Source organism: Bombus vancouverensis, unplaced genomic scaffold (assembly GCF_051014615.1).
Source record: "Bombus vancouverensis nearcticus unplaced genomic scaffold, iyBomVanc1_principal scaffold0022, whole genome shotgun sequence".
Taxonomy (NCBI): Eukaryota; Metazoa; Arthropoda; class Insecta; order Hymenoptera; family Apidae; genus Bombus; species Bombus vancouverensis.
This window is the reverse complement of record NW_027468913.1, coordinates 910,618-931,491: the sequence shown is the minus strand read 5'-3', so window position 1 is coordinate 931,491 and position 20,874 is coordinate 910,618. Positions and strand designations below refer to the sequence as shown.

At 37.1% G+C, this 20,874-nt stretch overlaps 1 protein-coding gene across 7 annotated transcripts in view; it reads left to right on the top strand.

Annotated features, from left to right (window-relative positions):
* LOC143302388 (uncharacterized) overlaps positions 1-12,933 on the top strand; it is a 32,660-nt gene extending 19,727 nt beyond the window's left edge. Inside the window, exons 2-9 of one of the 7 annotated variants that reach the window (XM_076626430.1) lie at positions 1,900-1,984; positions 2,325-2,476; positions 2,562-2,703; positions 3,022-3,123; positions 4,392-4,785; positions 4,858-4,925; positions 5,317-5,415; positions 12,844-12,933. In XM_076626430.1, coding sequence (XP_076482545.1) covers positions 4,741-4,785; positions 4,858-4,925; positions 5,317-5,413 — 210 coding nt within the window. In that variant the 5' untranslated portion in view covers positions 1,900-1,984; positions 2,325-2,476; positions 2,562-2,703; positions 3,022-3,123; positions 4,392-4,740 and the 3' untranslated portion in view covers positions 5,414-5,415; positions 12,844-12,933. Of the gene's footprint in view, positions 1-1,899; positions 1,985-2,324; positions 2,477-2,561; positions 2,704-3,021; positions 3,124-3,777; positions 4,072-4,284; positions 4,926-5,316; positions 5,416-12,843 lie in introns of those variants that run through there. The other 6 variants (XM_076626431.1, XR_013060783.1, XM_076626429.1 and 3 more) reach the window with 6 other exon arrangements.
* The last annotated feature ends 7,941 nt before the right edge of the window (positions 12,934-20,874 follow it).

Genomic DNA, 20,874 nt, shown 5'->3' with positions numbered 1-20,874 from the left:
ATTCAGCCTACGTATCGTATCGATGGGAAAAAGAAAAACGAAAAGGCGCGGATAGAAAACGCGAGTGAAACGATAACACACGGTAGCAGTGACGTTACCGCGTCGGTAAGCACGAAATCGATAAATTGTGACGAATCGATCGAGTATCGGATGGATGAAAAATCGAAGAATTTGTCACGGGTCTCCAACCCCTACTGACAGAGTCAGGACACGACCCTTTCCGAACGAGGATGCAGCGAGTCACGATCAGAGAGCAAGTACTCTTACTAACACGGCGACTCGACGACTGGCGCCACGTCGTCGAGCTCATTGGCTCTCTTTCGCGACCCTCCTCTGACGCCCTCCGCCCCTCTCCAAAGAGATCTATCTCGTACGCTTTCTGTCTTACCGCGGTGGCTTCGTTCCTTTTCTGTTCGCGACCTGTACGTGCGTGCTCTCTCTATGCATACGCCTGTCTCCTTCTACCCTACCAACCGACCTACGTGACGGCGCGGCGACGCGGCGACGCCGCACCGCAACGCGCTCTCTCCCTCGCGTTTTATATCGGCCAAACTTTTTATCCTCCTCGAATTCTGCGCTTTGCACATTTTTCCAGCATTACATATAGATTGAATTAAAAAAGTTGCTTAAAAATTATACCGCTATTACTATACTATGCTATGCTATGCTATGCTATGCTATGCTATGCTATGCTATGCTATGCTACGCTATGCTACGCTATGCTACGCTACGCTATGCTATGCTATGCTATGCTATGCTATGCTATGCTACGCTATGTGGAAATAACATTTTTAAAAACATCTATTTACTTTGTCAATAATATAATTCGCATAGTATAATTCTTAAGGCATTGTAGCGCGAGATTCTTCTGCACTTACGACAGATCTAAAAGCGAAGCGATCCATAGAACTTATATAATATGCAAAAATATCGAAATTATCCAAAGTATACAAATTATTAGATGAAATAATTTTCTATCTAGATTACATCTTTTTAATTATATTCGGCAAAATATACAATGTTATAAATATTCGATATTGCTTATTTTATTATTAATAAGCCCAATAAGCCGAACGAGCTTGAAACCAACATTTTAACTGTTTTATTATGTTTATTTTTAATATAACATAGAAACAAACTAACTTTAAGTTATAAGATCAAATAAATTATTTTCGAACAATTTTCCACTTTAGTCGACTGCTTCAAACGACTTATGATAACGAATAATACGGATATTTTCTTCTGCCTATTTCTTTCATTTTTTCCCTTACTCTAGTTAATTGATACTGTACTTGTTACTGCAATAGCAGGTATTATGGTGTTGTTTTTGCGAATATAGTTCTATGTATTAATTAGCCAATTAATATCGGAGAATAATTGGAGATAAGATCGAAATAAGATTGCGCTTCAGGGTATAATTTGTTTAATCTGGAATATAAAAATATTAGATATATGTATGCATACTTGATTTGCAAGTTGCTATTTTTTTAAACATTTTCGTTGCCAATAACAATACGTATATATTAATAATCAGATACTATGTATATTATTATTACTTACTACTTTAGATGAATGATGAACGATAGTTTGGTTTATTCATTGAGTAAGCTCGGTGGTTTAGTTCATTATTCTTTACCTTCGGCGTACACAGTTATTGTTTGCACCGAAGGGTGGCGTTAAATACTCCGTCCTAATCAATCGATCCAAGCGTTCAATGACGGCCATTTGATAAAACAATTCTCTCTGCGGTTAAGATATTTTTGCAAAAGCATTCTAGTTTCTTTTATACCAATCGTAAGATATCGAAAATCATTTATCTCTCCTAATTAATTCCTTACCTACAGTTAAACTAATAATTTATGATAATTACTCTATTCATTTATATCAATTTATTCATAGAATGTATTCATGGAATCAAGGGAGCAAGTGCAATTTAGATCAAAGCCAACCAGTTTTCATCATCCATTGATGCGTGCTACCATTGGTAAGTCGCATGGTTTCGTTTCTTCGACGATAAGTTCAATGTTCATGTATAATTATTTGGAACCACATGCTGTACCTATTCTAATTGATAAATTTCAATACATACGCCGTGAGACACCGTGGAATGCGTGCGTTTTAGCCTTAATTATTCGTAAGATAGATTAGTCTATGTTAAGAGCATTGTGAGCTCATCGTGTACAATGATACTTATCCATCTTGCAAGGAAAATTAAAATTCTATTCTCTTTTTCTGCCGAAACACGCGTCCATTGATTTTTCCGAAAGATCGCAAACTCGTTCGTTCGTGCCGTGATTTTTATTTGATTTTCCGATTGATTGCAGATTCTCTTTGGCTTCTGCCTACTTTTAGGGGCACATACAGCGTCAGTAGCTTCATTTTCTTTCTCTCGTCCCAGGTTAGACAAATGTGTCTTTGATGCCGAATGCAAACCAGTGGGGCTACGAATTATCGTACGATGTTTATAAAGATCGATGTAATCATTGTGTGAGATATAGATATTGCGCGATGTATCCTTTGTTTGAAATTTGGAAAGATTCGTGTAAGATCGTTTTGTGTAGATCGTTTGACTTTCCGTATCTGCTTGTATCTCCGTCATCCTTCCCACCACGCCACTTTGGAAGCTGCTCAGCGAAACTAAGGTGCGACGAGTCCATTCAGTCGTCTTCTTTTCTATCGATAACATGGATCACGTTGCGTCAGGTTTGTAACCTATTCTAACCTATTAGCGGCGTCACTTCTTCATTACTGTCATTACTATATTTTTTACTATCGTTTATATCTCGTTATTAATATCGTTTAATCAATCCACGTTTATTTAACGATTTGTCGAACATTCAGATAATGAAATTAGGTGGTTTTCTGAAATTTTTTGTTTGTATCTCTCTTTAATCGTCTATTTACAAAATGATACTGTTACTGGTAGCTTGTATCGTAAGCTTTCGTAATAAAATCGTTATTGATCGTTTGATCGTATTTTCATGTAATTATTTTATACATTTCTAGTTTGTTTTTGTGCAGGTTATCGATCGATGGCAGGGATAATATAGAAGTAACAGGAATATTAATATATGGACGCAACGACGATCAACGATCAGTCTGATGAATTTTCATGGAAATCTGGTAACGTTTAATTTATTTTAACTAAGACAGCTGTGTATGAACGGTTCTATTGCCTTTTTATTCGAGCATGGGTAACATTTGATATACAATTTATGTCTACTTTAAAATATACTTGATACATATTTCATAATAGATCGTTTCGTAATTATTTGGAATATTAAAATGAAAGTAAATACGATTAAACAAATCACTTTTTTTCATTCAAATATATGAAATCATTCTCTTATTTCAAACGAACTTGTAACAAATTATTTTATTGTTTCAATGTAATTCATAATGTAGAATCCTTGATAATTTAACGATAGCTTCGTGTAGACAGTTTGAAACATAGAAATCTTAACAATAATAGCTTTAACTATATCGATAGGTATTGTAACACACTAGGTATTGGTATATCGAATTCAAATTATTTTTCTATATTACGTGAATTTGCTATAGTTTCCGTCATATATTGCAACTTTGTAACTTGTGTCTTTTTCATAGAGGTGGCGCGCAAATAGACTGAAATACTTCAAAGCAAGACTTCGCGCGCGTTTCTCTAGCATTCTTTAAGCATTCTTTTAGTTGTGAACTTTTGAATTCTTGGAAATATTTTCGGATATTTATAACACGCGACCGTTGTGTGTTAACTATGTTTCGTGTTCCAATAACGAACATTCGTGGTATGATTCTCGCAAATGAAATGATCGATTCCCTATTTCGGTTAGGACAATAGAGGTGGTTATATGAAGTATTACACTGAGATAACGGTTTACAATTCGCACTTTATTCCAACAATTTTGTAGAGAAGATAGTTGAGCTGGTGCGTATAGATAAGTGAAGTAGGTGACTGATCTAAGGGTGGAAACCCGGTCAAGAGATGTCGACTGTTCTAAAGATGGAAAATCAGTAAAGTTCGGTGACGATGCTATTGTCACGTAAAATAACAAAATAAAAAAGGAATTTGAGGTAAAAAATAAAAAAAAGAAAACTTTATTTTTTTTCTAACATCAATACACTTTACAATCTACTTCCGAACTCTAGGCGTGACTTTCTAAGACTGACTCTTACGATTTTACTTTCAATCGGATTCGATTACTTTCTTTTGTCATCCCTCAACATCCCTACCGTCCATGCATTTGCTAGGCGTCCGCGATCGTTGCCACGTGCTCTTTCTTCTAGAACCTTCGGTGGAAGGACCGTTGGGATGTTGATGGTTCATTAGGCACTTCAGCGATATACATTGTTGCCGAGTGCCGCCACATCTTTATCTCTATCTCTATCGTCAGTCCGTCGGATTTGAAGTATGCCGGTCGTGACACTATGGCGGAGGAAGGCTAGCGATGGGTGTGTCTAGCGCACGGGACCATCGGATTTGTAGATGACAGTTTTGACTAGGAAAGTGAGGGCAATAGTCATTGCTTCTGATTGGATGAGAAAAAGGTTGGTGGGCAAGGAAATGTTCTAACCGCCCCGGAGAGAAAGTTGCTAGCCGGAGACACCGAACGTGAGAAAAACCAACTTTCCCGTATCATTCCGTAGTAGACAATAAATTTAAGGAACACTTGAAATAAAAGAACTATGAAAATGCCAAGATTTATGGTGGGTCCTGAAGACTATTGAGGGTACGCAGTAACGATGCGTAGACAACTGGCTGTCATGTTGCCCGCGGATTGGGGCCTGGTTTGTGTACAGAGTCACCGGACGTAACATTATGTATTAACGATATAAACGATATCTTATGTTTTGTTGTAGACATATCACAGCTTCAACTTTTCCGTCTTCTTTGGGAATGTTCTAACAGTGGCTCAGAAGCCAAGAACGTAAGTATCTTTACATATCGTACTTTAATTATGTCTATTCTGTATATTTTGTATATTTTGTGTATTTTGTATATTTTGTATATTTTGTATATTTTGTATACTTTGTATATTTTGCTTTGAACGCTATTAATTAAGGAATACAATTTGATTAAAAACTTGGGAGGTTAGGATCTTCTCGGGTTATTCTTCTATTAAAATAAAAATAGTGTTAGTTAAAGCCTTAATATCGAAGTGTAAAACAAATAACTAACATATTTCAGAAATTATTCTAGATTTTAAACTTTCATATCAGAGTTTCAGTTTTTGTACCTATCGAAGTTTATTAGCATTTCAATCTTTATTATTAGCAAAGTTACAAATTCAATAAACTTGCATTTTTCATTATCTCCAGCTTTCCAAATAATCAGCAGTCATTCATCGTGTTTTGTTCTGCTGGGATAGCACGGCAGTTCGATGGCGTAACGCTTCTGTTCCTCTGTTCCTCCTAACGGTGAGTCGCATGCATTTCTGTTCCTCCGGTCACTCAATCGTGTGATAGGATGGAAAGATGCGAATCGGCGTGGGGTTGTATTACGTAGAACTTTTTGCGAGCATAATGACCGCGGATATTTTTTAAACTCGTGAGTAGTAACATTTTTCTCAAATCTTTATTTATTAGTTCAGGATAGGTCTTCTCGCACATCGCGATTATAATAATTAGTTTTTTAATAGTTAGTTGAAACATGTACATTTGAGAATATACTCGTGGTACTTATAAATATGTATATTAATATTCGGTAGAAATAGACAAGTATCGACACGAATATACCTGTGTCACATAAATATGTCGGAGATGAAAGAACACCGGAGCCTTTGGAATTTTGGATAATCCCGCAACATTGTAACCTAGAGTCTACTATAGCTGTAACTGAACAATTGTAGTTATTCAATCCGATTGTAATTGTTCGAGATTGGTGATAGTGAGCTTGGGCTCGAGGCGACAGTCAGTTGCCGAACGTAGCCGCGGTCACGGGATGAACGCTTTGCCTAACAAAGGTATGGAGTAATTCTATAGCTCTCCTTAAAAGAAATATTCGTGGCGACACGCGACGGTAAACATTCCAACGGTTTCTGTCCCGTGGCTCGTCACACGCAGACCCTATTCTTCGAGTAAGATGATTGCCAGATGTCGATGCGTCTCCGCAGTACATGTTCGGCTAGCTCGAGGGCCCGTTATAAATCTTAAGGTATAGTTAACTAAAGTCCTTCAAACAGACAAACAGTCTTTGTCCCAACTACGGGAAGATAGGGGAGACATATTTTTCAACGAGCGGCGTCTCCCACTAGCAACTTTCCTTCGAGAGCGGCTAGCATTTTTTTCTAACCACCGATATGGAGATTGACCAATTATCAGCAACGCCAATTTCCCTTACTTGATAAACGAAGGTTATCCTCGACGAATCCTCATGTCCTTAGACACACCCCATTATGGTTTTCCTCTGTGGCATCATCGGGACGGAAACTCATTCTTTCTTGCGATCTCATCGACGAAAAGAGTAACGCCTTACGGCCAGTGAATATTAGGCGTTTTATTAACAAAGAGTCCGACTTAGAGTTTGTGAGCGCGTACATTATTCATCCCGTTCACTTCCGGTCCCGCAGAACCATCGATCGACCTTCGCGCGGAAACATAAACGCGCTTCGTACTCGTATCTTTTGTTTGTAACTCGGCGATCATGCAACACGATATAATGCACCGAGCAAGGGAAAACAAAAATTATTATACGAAATTCCGTTCTTTGTCCGTTACAGAACGTGGATGCGCGTGATACTCTGGATGCGTCAATACCGTTAATTACGTATGTCCAGGCAACACGTTGCTACGTCTTTCAACAGACGCAAATTTATAATACGCTGATTTCTCGTGAAAAACGCTATCGCTTAAACGTTACCTCCAATTCGTCGTTAATTCGTTCCAAATCGCTTAATCTTAATACCTACTAAAAACTACCATGGTTACTTTGTAAATCGAGTATTGTAAATCACAGTGACCAAATATTTATCCAAGATGCGAAGAAATTTGCGATATCGTTCAAACACACACACGCACACACACACACAAAAACGTATAATATATCTTTATACGAGATTATTTATTAATCAGATACGAAAGGAGAAAAAAACATTGTTTCGGTTTTGTCATTTTCTACGGAAGATATTATCTTTAAATACAGTTTCAGAAAATATAGTTTTCGGACTGTGGCGGATAGGACGGACCGAATCGTACGATAAAAAGAAAATAACTTTCCTAACTACGCGTATATGCTAAATTTCATATTACCGATAAATTTCGTATTACCTTATTTCTTTTGCAATTACCGTTCAGTCCTTGAACATATTCCAGAAATACTCATGATACAAGTCTTTTCTTTCCTTCGTAACGTAATATGCATCATATACCGTAAGAACTATTCGCTAAATGAAGCGAGAAAGCGAGAAAGCGACAAGAAACATTGTAAAACATACTACGACCGACTATTTTTCTATTTAATTTTCTAGCTAATTTTCTAGCTAATTTTCTATGCTTTTTATTAATTAATTAATAAATTTTCGCTCGCGCGTTGAATTTCGCATAAAGCTATGCGACTCGGGGGAAAATTTCATTTTATTTCTATATAAATTACCAATTTTATACATAATTTTGTTCGCATAAAATTTAATTCTATTTTCGTTACGTTACGTTACGTTACGTAAAGTTAGATTATACACTTGAAATCTCAAGTATACGATCTTGTATATATTTTTCATACTACTAACTTGTGACTCGTAAAGTTTTTAAAAACATCTGTTCGACGAACGGACGACATTGCTTCGTACAGCGGTAACTACTAGTCGGTAGGATATCGTGGAAGAGTGGAAATTTTGGTGTAACCAACGAGCGGGAGAACGGGAAGAATTAAACCGTAGGAAAATGAAGCGTCACGCGGCTATATCGGCCTCTTCTCGGATGTTCGCAAAGGCCACGACGATGGTAGTTACAACTATGGCTGCGACGCCGACGGTAAGGTCAAGGCCCTCTGCAACCGCCCTACCCAACTCCCATGCAGCTTCGTGGTCACGTGACGCGACTCAAGGTCTTTTCTCCCTACTTTAACCACGCCATCCACCACGATGCACCAGGATTGCACTTTTTTTCGTATATTTGGACGAACGCAGTCTCATAACGTTTTACCTTTATCGAGAACTTGAGAAAACGTTCTCGTTCCTGTCACTCTCTCTCTCTCTCTCTCTCTCTCTCTCTCTCTCTCTCTATTTTCCAGCCTATTTTCCAAGTTCTCCGTTTCGCTTCTATCCGCAGACTTCGAAACTTGTTCTTTGTCCCAACACTCTACATACAATGTTCATATATTTTTCTTCTAATATAAATTTTTCTTTTATTAGCGAAGCGAATATAGCGATATAGAAGAATATAGCGAAGACTTTGTATAATAAAACGCAACGAACCAACGAGAACGGGTATATATTTTATCAGATATATCATACGTATTACGCATATTATCGATATGGTATCGGATATCGTATAGTTTCGATTCGTAAATATCGATATATATATATCAAGATATAAGAATGGCAGTTAATTAGTCAAGTGGTTAAAACACGTCGTTTTTTTACCTTAGTCCGATTATCTGCGTACATGTTTTAATTTGGCGACGAAGAATTATTATTCTCTCACGGAATGGACAATTTTTCATTCGGATGTGTCTTTTCGGGGGTATTTTGGGTCGCTAAAGCCGTAAACGAGGATCGCTGTTCACGGAAATGGACGGTTATGAAAATTCGGCCTTACGAACGTTTGGCGGAAAAAGATGCCAACTGCAGAACCGCCAACACCGTGATCATACAGAGAGGTAAACGGTAAGCAGCAGAAGGAGCGACGATACAGTCAACGCCACCGTTTCACATGCCAATTTTGCCGCTTAGCGTTCGCCGCTCAGCGTCCGCCGCTCAGAGAGCGGCATGATCGCGTCCTTAGCCAGCCGCCTCGTTCTAATCGAATATTTTATACGGTAAAAGCGGTATAATATTATTAACAGTACTACTATTTCACTTGCAGATTGATTTTCCGTACGCAATTATTTATAAATCCTTGATACAAGTTATCGTTACGTTGCACAGTATCGCACAATTTACCATTCTACTGGAAAAATGATCCTTGAAAAATGTTTCGTATAGTTACGCATTCTTCAAAAACCATCCGTATATGTACATGTATTTTATGTGTACAGTGTACAGTGTACAGTGTATAGACATACAAACGATGCAAATTTTCCTATATGATAATTAACAAAAGGAAATAAAATTATTTTTGTATACTTGTTATTATTATTTTTATATATAACTATATACTTCGATATACCATAAAATCCTTGAATTTTGAATTTAACGTTATTTATAACTGGACGATAGTAAGTAAACGATAGTAAAAGCTTTAGTAAAAAAAAGTAACTTTAATACGTTCAAGTGGAACGAATAACGTTGCTGAATCGTCCTATAGCGTAATTACGACGTTCATATTTCATCTACGGTTGTAAATATACAAAGATTCGTTATCGATCGAGTGTATCGATTATCAGTATTCCACAGGTACCTACTCCGTTCTCTTTATGCGAATTATAAACGTGTATTAAAAAGTACGTTAGTTTCTCGAACTCTGCCGATTCACTTGTCCATTTGGTAATAGAATAAAGCTTTGGAAAAAAAGTAAGCTTCTGGCTATACTTTCTGTCGCTAATTTGAAAAATTCATCGGTGTTTTTATATCCGAGAATCGATTTTCGATTACAGGGCAAACAAAATTTTGCCCCTAATCGGCACGATTATGTAATCGTATGTCGCACGATCGACAAGGGTCTGTATGATTCGCGATGAACGAATAGAAACGATAATAAAAGGGAATAAATCGATAATACAAAAGAGAATTTCTTTTCATACAACGCTTCGTTCGCCATAAAATCGAATTTGAAAATATAAAAAGTGGAAATTGGGAAAAGTTAGGAAATCGCATAATTACGGTATTTTCGATTTGCTTATCGATCGATGTTAGGTTCATGCCTAGATAAAAGATACGAGGATGGCAGGTGACGCGGAAGAGGGATCGATGACCTTAAGAGTACACGACGCCGGCTCTATTTCGAGCGGGTCGTACATATGTATATACCGTAGGCCCCGATTAAGATTCAGAATGACCATGAAAGAAGCAAGTACGACGAGCCACGTTTGTTTTCCTATTACATTAGTCTTGTCAATGCTGATAATACGCGGGCCAAGTAAGACGTTATCGTTGAGCACATCCACCGTTCGTTCCACGTCCAGACTTTTCGTTAGAGATTATCGTTAACGTTTCGCGTCGTTTTAACGTTACGCTGCAGAATGATTTTCATAACATACAGAATGACGCAAAGACAGTGTCGGACTAAAGCTTCCGCAGGCCTCCTTCGTAGAAACATTCTTTAAATGGTCTTTGAAATATAAACAAAAATGTTTAGTTTAGTTTTCCCTCAAATGTATCTTTTTAAAGGGTAAATTTAAACAAAAGGTAAAGAAAGAAGGGTTACAACCTCCTCCCGTACCTCTTCTCTTAATCGACGCTGGCGCGAACAAAAGTTAATTTACGTTCGAGCGACTGAAACGCGTCTTCTTTCGTAAATGCTACGTTACTTATTATTAACATTTGCAACAAATGCAACTTATTATTAACATTGATTCTCTTATAATCGTTAAAAACTATCGGATTAATTGGTTGGGTCCAAGAGACAAATTTTAATTACCAAAAAAAACGCCATGTTTCGCGGAAATGCGTATCGGCGACGTAATATCTCCCTCTCTAAACGGACATCAAAGAAGGATATACGTGCGCAACGAGTTACGAAGTGCATAAATCAGACAAACTGTCAAACTCAAATTTATATAAAACGAACGAATGCGTTCGTCCCGTGAACAAAAATGAATACAAAAATGAATAAAAAAATTAATACAAAAATTACGTACACAGAACGCATATAACTTTTTTCACATATTTTTTTCTGCCATGTCAAAGTAAAAAGAATTGACGTATTCGAAACGTACGCTTCTTTAAGCAAATGTCGGTACAAACGGTATCGCACAATGCAATCCTTTGTAATCCTATGTAATCCTTTTTCTAATTCACCTACGTATTTTTCTGTTACGTCAAAATAACAAAATATCGGCGTATCTAAATTAAAGTTACTTTATCAGATTGTATGGTAAAGTTACCGAGAGACTTACTACGAGAGAATCGCTAGACTCGGTTGCTAGGAAACAACATTTTATAAATTTATAGCCTAGTCGATATTTGAGTCGATAGTTTAGTGAGAAACTAACATTTATATTTAAAATTATAGCAGACGTTTTAACAATCGAATTATTTAATAATGAATACGATAGAAGAATTAAATACGATAGAAGAAACACTTTTACTCAACTTAGAAAGTACACGCTAAAGCTGCGAGCAAGGAGAAACATGCGAGCGAGTCGAAAAATTTCATACGATCGATTGTCTTGCTGCTTCTACCGAACGATAACGTGCGATAATTGCACGTTTACAAAGACTGTACGTTACACAATGAGCATACTAAGGTATTTCATAGAAGCTTTCCTTGCAATCGCGTTCCACGTAAGTACAAAAAGTACTAGATTCGACGTGGAATCTCTCTGCCCCCTCTCTGTGCTTCACTTGCAAGGTAGGCGCGGGTTTTCCTTTCACCCGGGCCAGTCAGCTCGAGTAGGCCTAACTGCATATACATACGTACACGCTTAATATCTCGTTGAACGCGCATACGTTCCTACGTAACAACTTCACAGGAATATTTTCCATGGCTGCGCGCTTATGAACGCGCCTTCTAACCTTAATCGCATATACCTTTTTCTCGTTTTCTCGTTTTCTCGTTTTCTCGTTTCTTCTTTTTCCTCTTTTCTCTTATTTTACCCATTCTCAGCATTCTCCGATTTCTCCTTTTACTTACGGACGACGATTAATCGAAATCGAAATCGAAATCGAAATACCAAACAAATTTCAAAATACTTGCTACAATCAAGATTTTTATAATTAATATATTATCGGCGTTGTACAGCGCTAAAGATAAAACTGTTATCCGCGATCGAGCCAAAATGTAACATATTCGATAGGATTTATCTTTCACAGCTAAAGATCATTTTAAGAAAAATTATAATCAACGTGAATTTCAAATACGTTGCTTTCGCGATCGATCTTGTATTACGATATATTCTACGACAGTTGATCGGCGAGCGATCGAAAGCGGTGGAAAAACATAAAAACGTTCTAGATAAGACGACCAAGATTACATAAAAATACGAACAATGCCCATTTTTCATTTGCTGGATACGACACTATACGAGGTTATATGTACATGCATGCCGATCGAGGATACTCAGCGGTCTGGTCTGAGTGTCAATTAAAATTATTATAGCCGGTCGAGAAGCATTTTTCAGCAGCATCGGGAAACCGGTTCGCTTTGGCATCGGCTGCAATAGCCAGCTACCGTCGTCTCGTGTAAGTACAGTACCGCATTTTGTTTTCGCCTGGCTCAACGAGATCGCGTCCAATTGGTTTCGCGCTTCGGCAAAATTCACACCGCCGATGCCGATAGAAAACGATCGGTAGCGGCGCCTAATAGCTTAGTTAGATCGCCTTCCCATGATTCCCATTATATACAGATAGCGTAACATTCGCAGCCTCTACCCTATTGTTGTATGATTTATTTAAAAGGAAAATCCGATGTATATATAAAATATATATAGGGTGTGGCAAGACGCGAGTTACAACTGGACAAAAAAGTTATTTCATATAGAAATAAGTAAATGTAAATCATAATATTTCGATTCGCAATTTTCTTTTCCAGGTTATATCACGCGTCCTGTAAAATCCTGTCAAATGCTGTCAAATACTGTCAGGTGCTGTCAAATGCTGTCAAATGCTGTCAAATGCTGTCAAATGCTGTCAAATGCTGTCAAATGCAGTCAGATGCTGTAAAATGCTGTCAAATGCTGTCAAATGCTGTCAAATGCTGTCAAATGCTGTCAAATGTTGTCAAATGCTGTCAAATGTTGGCAAATCCTGTCAAATGTTGTCAAATGTTGTCAAATGTTGTCAAATGCTGGCAAATCCTGTCAAATGTTGGCAAATCCTGTCAAATGTTGGCAAATCCTGTCAAATGTTGTCCAATGCTGTCAAATGCTGTCAAATGCTGTCAAATGCTGTTAAATGCTGTCAAATGTTGTCAAATGCTGTCAAATGTTGGCAAATCCTGTCAAATGTTGTCAAATGTTGTCAAATGTTGGCAAATCCTGTCAAATGTTGTCAAATGCTGTCAAATGCTGTCAAATGCTGTGAAATGATGTCAAATGCTGTCAAATGTTGTCAAATGTTGTCAAATGCTGTCAAATGTTGGCAAATCCTGTCAAATGTTGTCAAATGCTGTCAAATGCTGTCAAATGCTGTCAAATCCTGTCCAATCCTGTCAAGTCCTGTCAACCTAACCCCAAAATAAATAAAAACTAATTATAACGTCGCGTATCTTACGTTTCTACTGGAACGTAAAGGAATGTTGCGTTTCTGCGTTACTTTCCCCTCGACTTGTCCACATCACCGCCTAATTGCATTTACAGTCGCGTATCTGCTGAATCAAAAATACAGATTTATTATCCTGCATATTTCCAAACGCATCGTTCATCGTCATATAGATGAGATCGAAGAATTGTCCTCCAGAACCCCTTGGGGTTAGGTTGATTAATTTAAAAAATCATTCAGGCTAATTTATTTTCACCAAAAACATTTAAATGCTAATAGCAAATTGGCAATGGGAAACAAACAGATTTAAAAGGGATTCGTATTAACGATCATCGTGTGCAACCGAAGCACGTTCGTATTTAACGCTTCTCTGTTGGCAATATTTATAATACACGGGGCGGTACGTTTACAATCGTCGTAAGTCGATTGGATAAGAAAGTAGATGAGCGGAGGAATAAGTGTAGCTAGCAATAAGTACGCGGCATGCTCGAAGAACTTACTTTGTGAAAACAAATAGGAGGAAGAAAAGAGGAAGATTGCCGTCGAGTAGCAACAAATGATCGAGGTGCGGTCGGGCCAGTAAGTACGTCGGGAAAGGTTCATCAATATTCATAAGTCTCACTAGGCCTATCCACGTCTCAAGGATCCAGGGAGTTTCCAGTACACGCTCCTTCTCCCTATCTCTATTTTTCTCTTTTTCTCTTTTCATGTACGTGTCGTGTGCGACTACGTATACCCGACGAAAGCCATTCGCGCGACACGGATTTGTCTTCGTAATGCGCACATTGCACGTATGCGCGCATACCTATTCCCACTGCATAAACTGCATTCTATATCGACATTGTCATATCGCGTTACCGTTTTCATATCCCTGTGTGCGTCGGGGCAAACATATATTTGGATGTCTCCTTCTACCTCAATACTCCTTCTACCTCTGATAAAATCGCAAAATAAACAAAGACAAATACTCTGAAATATCAGCTGTGCTATATATTTGAATCTAAAGTATTTCACGCTTTCTCATCGTTCAAGTTAGCTGTATCTGGAATTACGTCGTTTTCACAAAAATATCGAATACCGTTTAAACAAACAGGACCAAGATTAATTAAGAAATATTCGTTTCGATATTATATAGTATGTATATATTCTATATGTAAATAATATTCAGTTTTAATAAGAAAATTTTGCAAAACAACCTGTACATTTCGATATTATAATAACGAACTTTAATCATTTTTATTACGTTTTATTACGTTTTATTACGTTGACCAAACGGTAACGGCATTTGCAAATTTTTCTTCCAACTAGATTTCCAACTAGAAGGAAATTATTCAAATAATTAACTTTAAAACGTATGCATGCATGCGCAGAGACTAGATAATATGTAATATCGGTATTGTCAACAACTATTTTTCAGCCAAACAAAAGATATCAACTTTTCCATAATAATTTCAATATATTGACTCTTTATATTTGGATAATACGAATATAGATGTCTTTGTTTCTTATTTTTCTTTGTATTTCTATTGCTTTTTAAAACCAAACAAGTTATATCAGAAATCATTATTTACGAATTAGTTGTATTTAAATGTGCGTTGATAGGTGCGTTTAGAATGTATAATGGATAAGCTGTGTATCACAATAAGAGTCGAGTTGTTTTAAAAGTTTAACATATTCTTAATAACCTTAATTGTACAAGATGGCTTATAAACATTGACTTAATCTAAAATAAATATTTGACAATTTAATTTTTCTTCGAAATTCCATTCATTTACCACTTAATAATTATTTCAACATTTAATTTTACATTTTAACATTTAATCTCTTTATAACAAAATGTTTGCTCACTCCTTTTTGATACTCGCCGAAAATACCTACCAAATTTTATCCAATCCTACGTTACGTTATAATTTTAAAAAACATTCTCTGTTAATGCCAATTTCTCTTTAACATAGTCTTTATAACATTTACTTAGTTCGTTCGTTTACTTGTACGTGCATACATACGCGCATACGTATGTAGATCATATGTATTTGTACATATAGTCATGACAGTCCGTGTATGCGTACGCGTATTCGTATACGTATTGCACGTGTAATGTATACACATGTACAGTATATAGTTTGCGGTCGTGATAAGATCGAGAAGGAACTTGCGCAATCTCGAGTTGCGATTACCACTGTCGTGGACAGACCCGTCGCCGCCACTGTCGTGGACAGACCCGTCGCCGCCACTGTCGATAGATTTTACCTGTATCTTGTATTTTCTATTCTATTAACGGAGAAACTACTCGTTACCTTAAAACTTTAAGATATAGAGATAGATACAAGAATCGTATGAAACTTCTTAATGAAAATGACTTTCGTAATGTTTCCAACGGTAACTCTACTTTTATCTTGCATTGCCATATTCTCAAGTCGGTGCTTAAAGGTTACGTTAACACGAGATACATACAACGAGGCTAGGCTATCTCTATCGCATGTATCGCGTAATAGTTGCCATTACATTTTTATTTTTTTCCCATCTATCTAGTATCCAGAATTTGAAGTTTCGAAGGAAGAAATTTTAATCGACCGAGTGTTTACAGAATATTTTTCTAGGTTAGGAAATACGTACCGTTCGTTCATTGCAAATCCGCGAGATGACCTCGAAAGTGATTTGCAGGCTTTGGAAGAGGCGATTGCAAAATCGGAATGTCTGATAGCAATACGCGTTTCCATGAAATTTCAGATACGCAGCGTGAAACATCGTGGATGAGCAACATTTGACAACTTATAGACGTTATTATTGGATTTCCTATATGATTTTACATTTAATCTGAACAATTGAAAATGCAAACGATACGATTAATACGATTGCTTTCAATTTACTAGTTCATTTCGCTAGACATTTATTCACATGTTACAAATTCCACGACTAATTTATTTTTCTTATTTTAAATTTTTAACATTTTTCTTATTTTCACATGTCACATGTAAATACATACATATATGTATATACGACAGAGGATTCGGCCGAATAACGTGATTAATAATAATTGATAATAACACGAGGCGATTCTTTATGCAGAAATAAGAAGGACATATAGAATACAAGTTTTCTTATGTGACGCTTCGTTCTCGAGAAAATCGGCTTTGAAAATTTGTCAATGATTCTATGCTCGAACGTGGCTAATTCCGAAATGGGCAGTAGTACGTAAACAACCGTAATTCCTGTAATCTTAGTAAAGCAATTATCTACCTTAGGTAGATATAAATATATAATAGATATATAAATAAATGCAGCGAATTTTTATCATTATTATTGGTAAATGTTCGCAAAACATGTCCATGATTCTTTGACATGTCGTCAAGGTCATCAACCCGAGCAGTGTTACAAAGCTTTTGTTCGAGTGTCGCCGTTCGTTAAAAACTTATTATTTAAAAAATGTTTAAACGAAAGTACATCATTTTTCGCACATTATTTACATTGAAATACAAGCTGATTCTTGATTAACTTAAAATTCGATTTGCATCACTGTTATCATATATATGATAAAGTATAATATTATTATATTCAATTATAATAATCAATGTATATATGTATATATGTATATTGATCCTACTGTATCGAAATATCAAATAATTGTAATATAAACTTTTCAATGTGACAATAACTTTTTAACAAACGGCGACATCTAATTGAAATCTTCGCAATGCTTTACTCAGGTTAACGACCTTGTATTATTTTTGAAAAATGACAAGCGACATGATAGATATAGAAGAAAGTATGTCGGTGCTAAAATTTGTATCAATAACGTCATTACTGATTGTGTTCGCTATTCTCACGTATACCGCTATAGGCTAACGCCCCATTCATTCGATCCCGTTTCCTTTTTTCTGTAACAGCCAGCCTCGAGTCAGTGATTTTCTCGTGTTCTTCTACTTCTTCTCCCTATTCTCTCAACCGTTTTCCTTTGTCTTTCTCAATTTAGTTCATTATTTCGATAAAGAATATAAGAAGAATGAATTTACTGTACGAATTCTTCTTAATTTATTATACGAAGATTGATTTAGCTTCAAGGAATAAATTAAAGCAGAAACAAAATACATCCAGCGTGCTCGTGTACATACTCAAAAATGATTGATTGTAATATGCGCAAGCCTCGATGTAATAAGGAAATACTATACAATACGATACGATACGATACGATACGATACGATACGATACGATGCGATGCGATGCGATACGATGCGATGCGATACGATACAATTTCAGTAAAGAATTATTAGTAACATACATTTTGTAGAACAGAAAGCATTATTAAATTGTTTGAGAAAGTTGTATAACTTTGATTGTACACCATATGTCGTAAGATGAACTCGTTTTCTAATTATTTTCTTTACTGCTTATCTTAATGCACAACCTTATTTTACCCTTATCTTGCTATTACATTTATTTTGCTATTTTGCTATTTTGCTATTTTATTATTTTGCTATTGTCTATTCAATCTAACGTATTCGAACGTTATCCAACTACTAACCATTATGTGTATACGTCTATCTATTATTTATTGCACAAATCTTTACCTTTTTATCTAATTTACCTAGTTAATTAGCTACGCACTTTATCTTCGCACTGTCCTTCTTCTTCTTTTCCAATTTCTTCATCAGTCTACAGCCCTATTTTTACTCCTTTGTTCTTTATCTCTCCTATACTAAATATCTATATATGCTATTACTGATCCCTCTAATTGCCTATACTCTCTTGTCACGAACTCAAATAAATAAATAAATATATATATATGAACTAGCAAGAAACTATAAACTCTGGCATAACAAGATTATTGTACGCTATACACTATATATTAAATCGATTCGATTCAACGATAGTTTACATTTTCGAAATAATTCTTGTAAATGGAGTGTTTTATTAATTCGAGTAACTTCCCATTATAAAAACTTCATCGTGAAAGGGGGGAATGAGAAGTACTATAGTTTAGGTCGGAGGAAAGTAAAAAAGATCGATATTGAGATGAAAGAATCGTATAACCTAAACAGGACAGCTAATTATTCTTACATAATTTTTAGTCTACATAACAGTGTAATTCTTGCATCGTTCTATATAGTTTTCATAATTCTGGTATATCAAAATACGATTTGGTAATAAATACAGAAATTCCATTAGCGAACATTAATTAAAATCCAATACGATCATAGAATGTCAGACTTTCGTTTCAAGTTCCTTGATCGAAGATAACTTGACTACGCGCTAGATTTCGCGTTCGACCTTCGATTTGATAACGTTAGGATAACATTTCGATGAGAATGCATTTATCACCTCACGCGGAGCGATTAAACCGACTCACATAAGATTTCATACACGTGAAAAGTGATATCCTTATTAAAAGAAAAACGAAACACGACATACTAGTACTAATAAAAGCGTTCCACAAATAGATAAAACTAAAACTACTAAAAATATTGCTAGCACTCTACAAATACTTTCCCCCTATATTAAAACAATATTTACTTTTTTTCTCTGCATTACTACAACCAAAAATTTAAATGAAAATGATTTCAATTAAATGATCTCTGCACATTTTTATTCGTTACTTATTCCACGACGATCCTTCTTTCCACATACTAGAATCTCCAACGTTCGAATTTTTCCAACGTTCGAAATTCGAATTTTTCTGTAGTTGTTTAAACGCATAAAGACGTTAAACATCTATAACGACATAATAACAAAGTGGATGCGTAGACAAGCATGGGCTGGAATTCGATAGCTCCGTTTCACATACAGAAGTCACCAAATTGCATCATGAGATGGTGAATTCCAATTTCCATGTCGATCTTTAAACACATAAAGGTGTCGAGCGTCGACGAGTCAACATAGTGGTTTCGTAGACGAGTTAGAGGTCGAACTGGAGCTCGATAACTCGTCTTCTTGGCTTGACGGATTCACTTAGAACACGAAACGTCCATATACAGCGCATTGCGAGAGAAAGAAGTCAGCGTGCGCGCGCGCGCGCGATAGAAGAAAACCTTCAGCCACAAGAATCTCGCGTTAAGGAGCACTGATCCGCACTGTGCATCGTGTATTACCCCGGGGAGGTGGGGATAGAGGTGCAGAGTGCAAGAGGGGAGCGCAGAGGGGCTCAAGACCGGTCACGCCGTCATGCCAGAAAGCCTGCGCGCCGAAATATCATGACTGTTCAACTCGGTTAGCCTCTCTTGCTGCTCCGATTACTTCGCCCCGTTCGTAGACACGCGGCTATATCACGTTCTCGTTCTTCTGTCGCGGACGAAAGTCGCGGAATCATGAAAATTTTGTGTCAACAATTCCGTCCCATGGATTAATATACAGAGCGGAGTAAAAAGGGATAGAATTGTGATGTATAAAGTATAAAAGGGAAGGAGAGGCGGATAATCGACTCTAGGACAGGTGGTACAAACACGGAGGCTGACAGCTGATAGTTCGTGACTTTTGTATCGAGGGAAGTTACGAAACTCGTTACCACGAGAAAGGCTACGACACAGTCTCGCAGGAAAGAAACGGAACACGTCGGTGTGTGAGAACGTGCGTGTCGAGTGCATTCGCGAGTGCATTCGCGGTCGAGAAAGAGAAAGAGGAAAAGGACGTGAAGAGACAAAAGGGAGAGACGGAGAGAGATAGATAGTTAGAGATAGGCAGACAGATAGATAGGTAGGTAGATACATAGATAGATGATGGATGGATGGATGGATGGATGAGATAGATAGATAGATAGATAGATAGATAGATAGATAGATAGATAGATAGATAGATAGATAGATAGGGAGAGAGAAAGAGAGAGAGAGAGAATGCGCGAAATCGGTAATCGATCGATCTGCGATCGAAATTCACTGCGTCGCTAGGATATCGTCCTACCAAAATTGCGGTGATGCCCTTAAAGCGAAAGAACACGTTTGTCAGGGAAAAAATAAGGCGAAATGCGAAATGAAGGGCGAGACGTGGAAGAAGGGTAGAGTAAAAGAGGAGAGAAGAAGAGACCGACGAAGGGAAAGGGGATAACGAGGAGAAGGAGGCGGGAGTCGAGGGGTCATCGGGAAACATAATCTCTGTACGCGCAACGTTCGAGTAACCGACCGAAGTAATTTTCGACTTTACCTTCACTTCCGATACACTTCCGCGTATCCTACACTTACCTTATGTTTCGTGCAACCCTACGATCGCGATGAAGATTGCCCGTAAGCGTTCGCGTTTGAAGCCAGCGTCTGAGATCACACAACACTCTTGACAGTTTTCCGCGATGATGTACGGCTCGGCTGGTATAGTTTTTTCGGCTAGCACACGAGGACAGACAGGCCAATAGATCACAACACTACTACCGACACTTTCG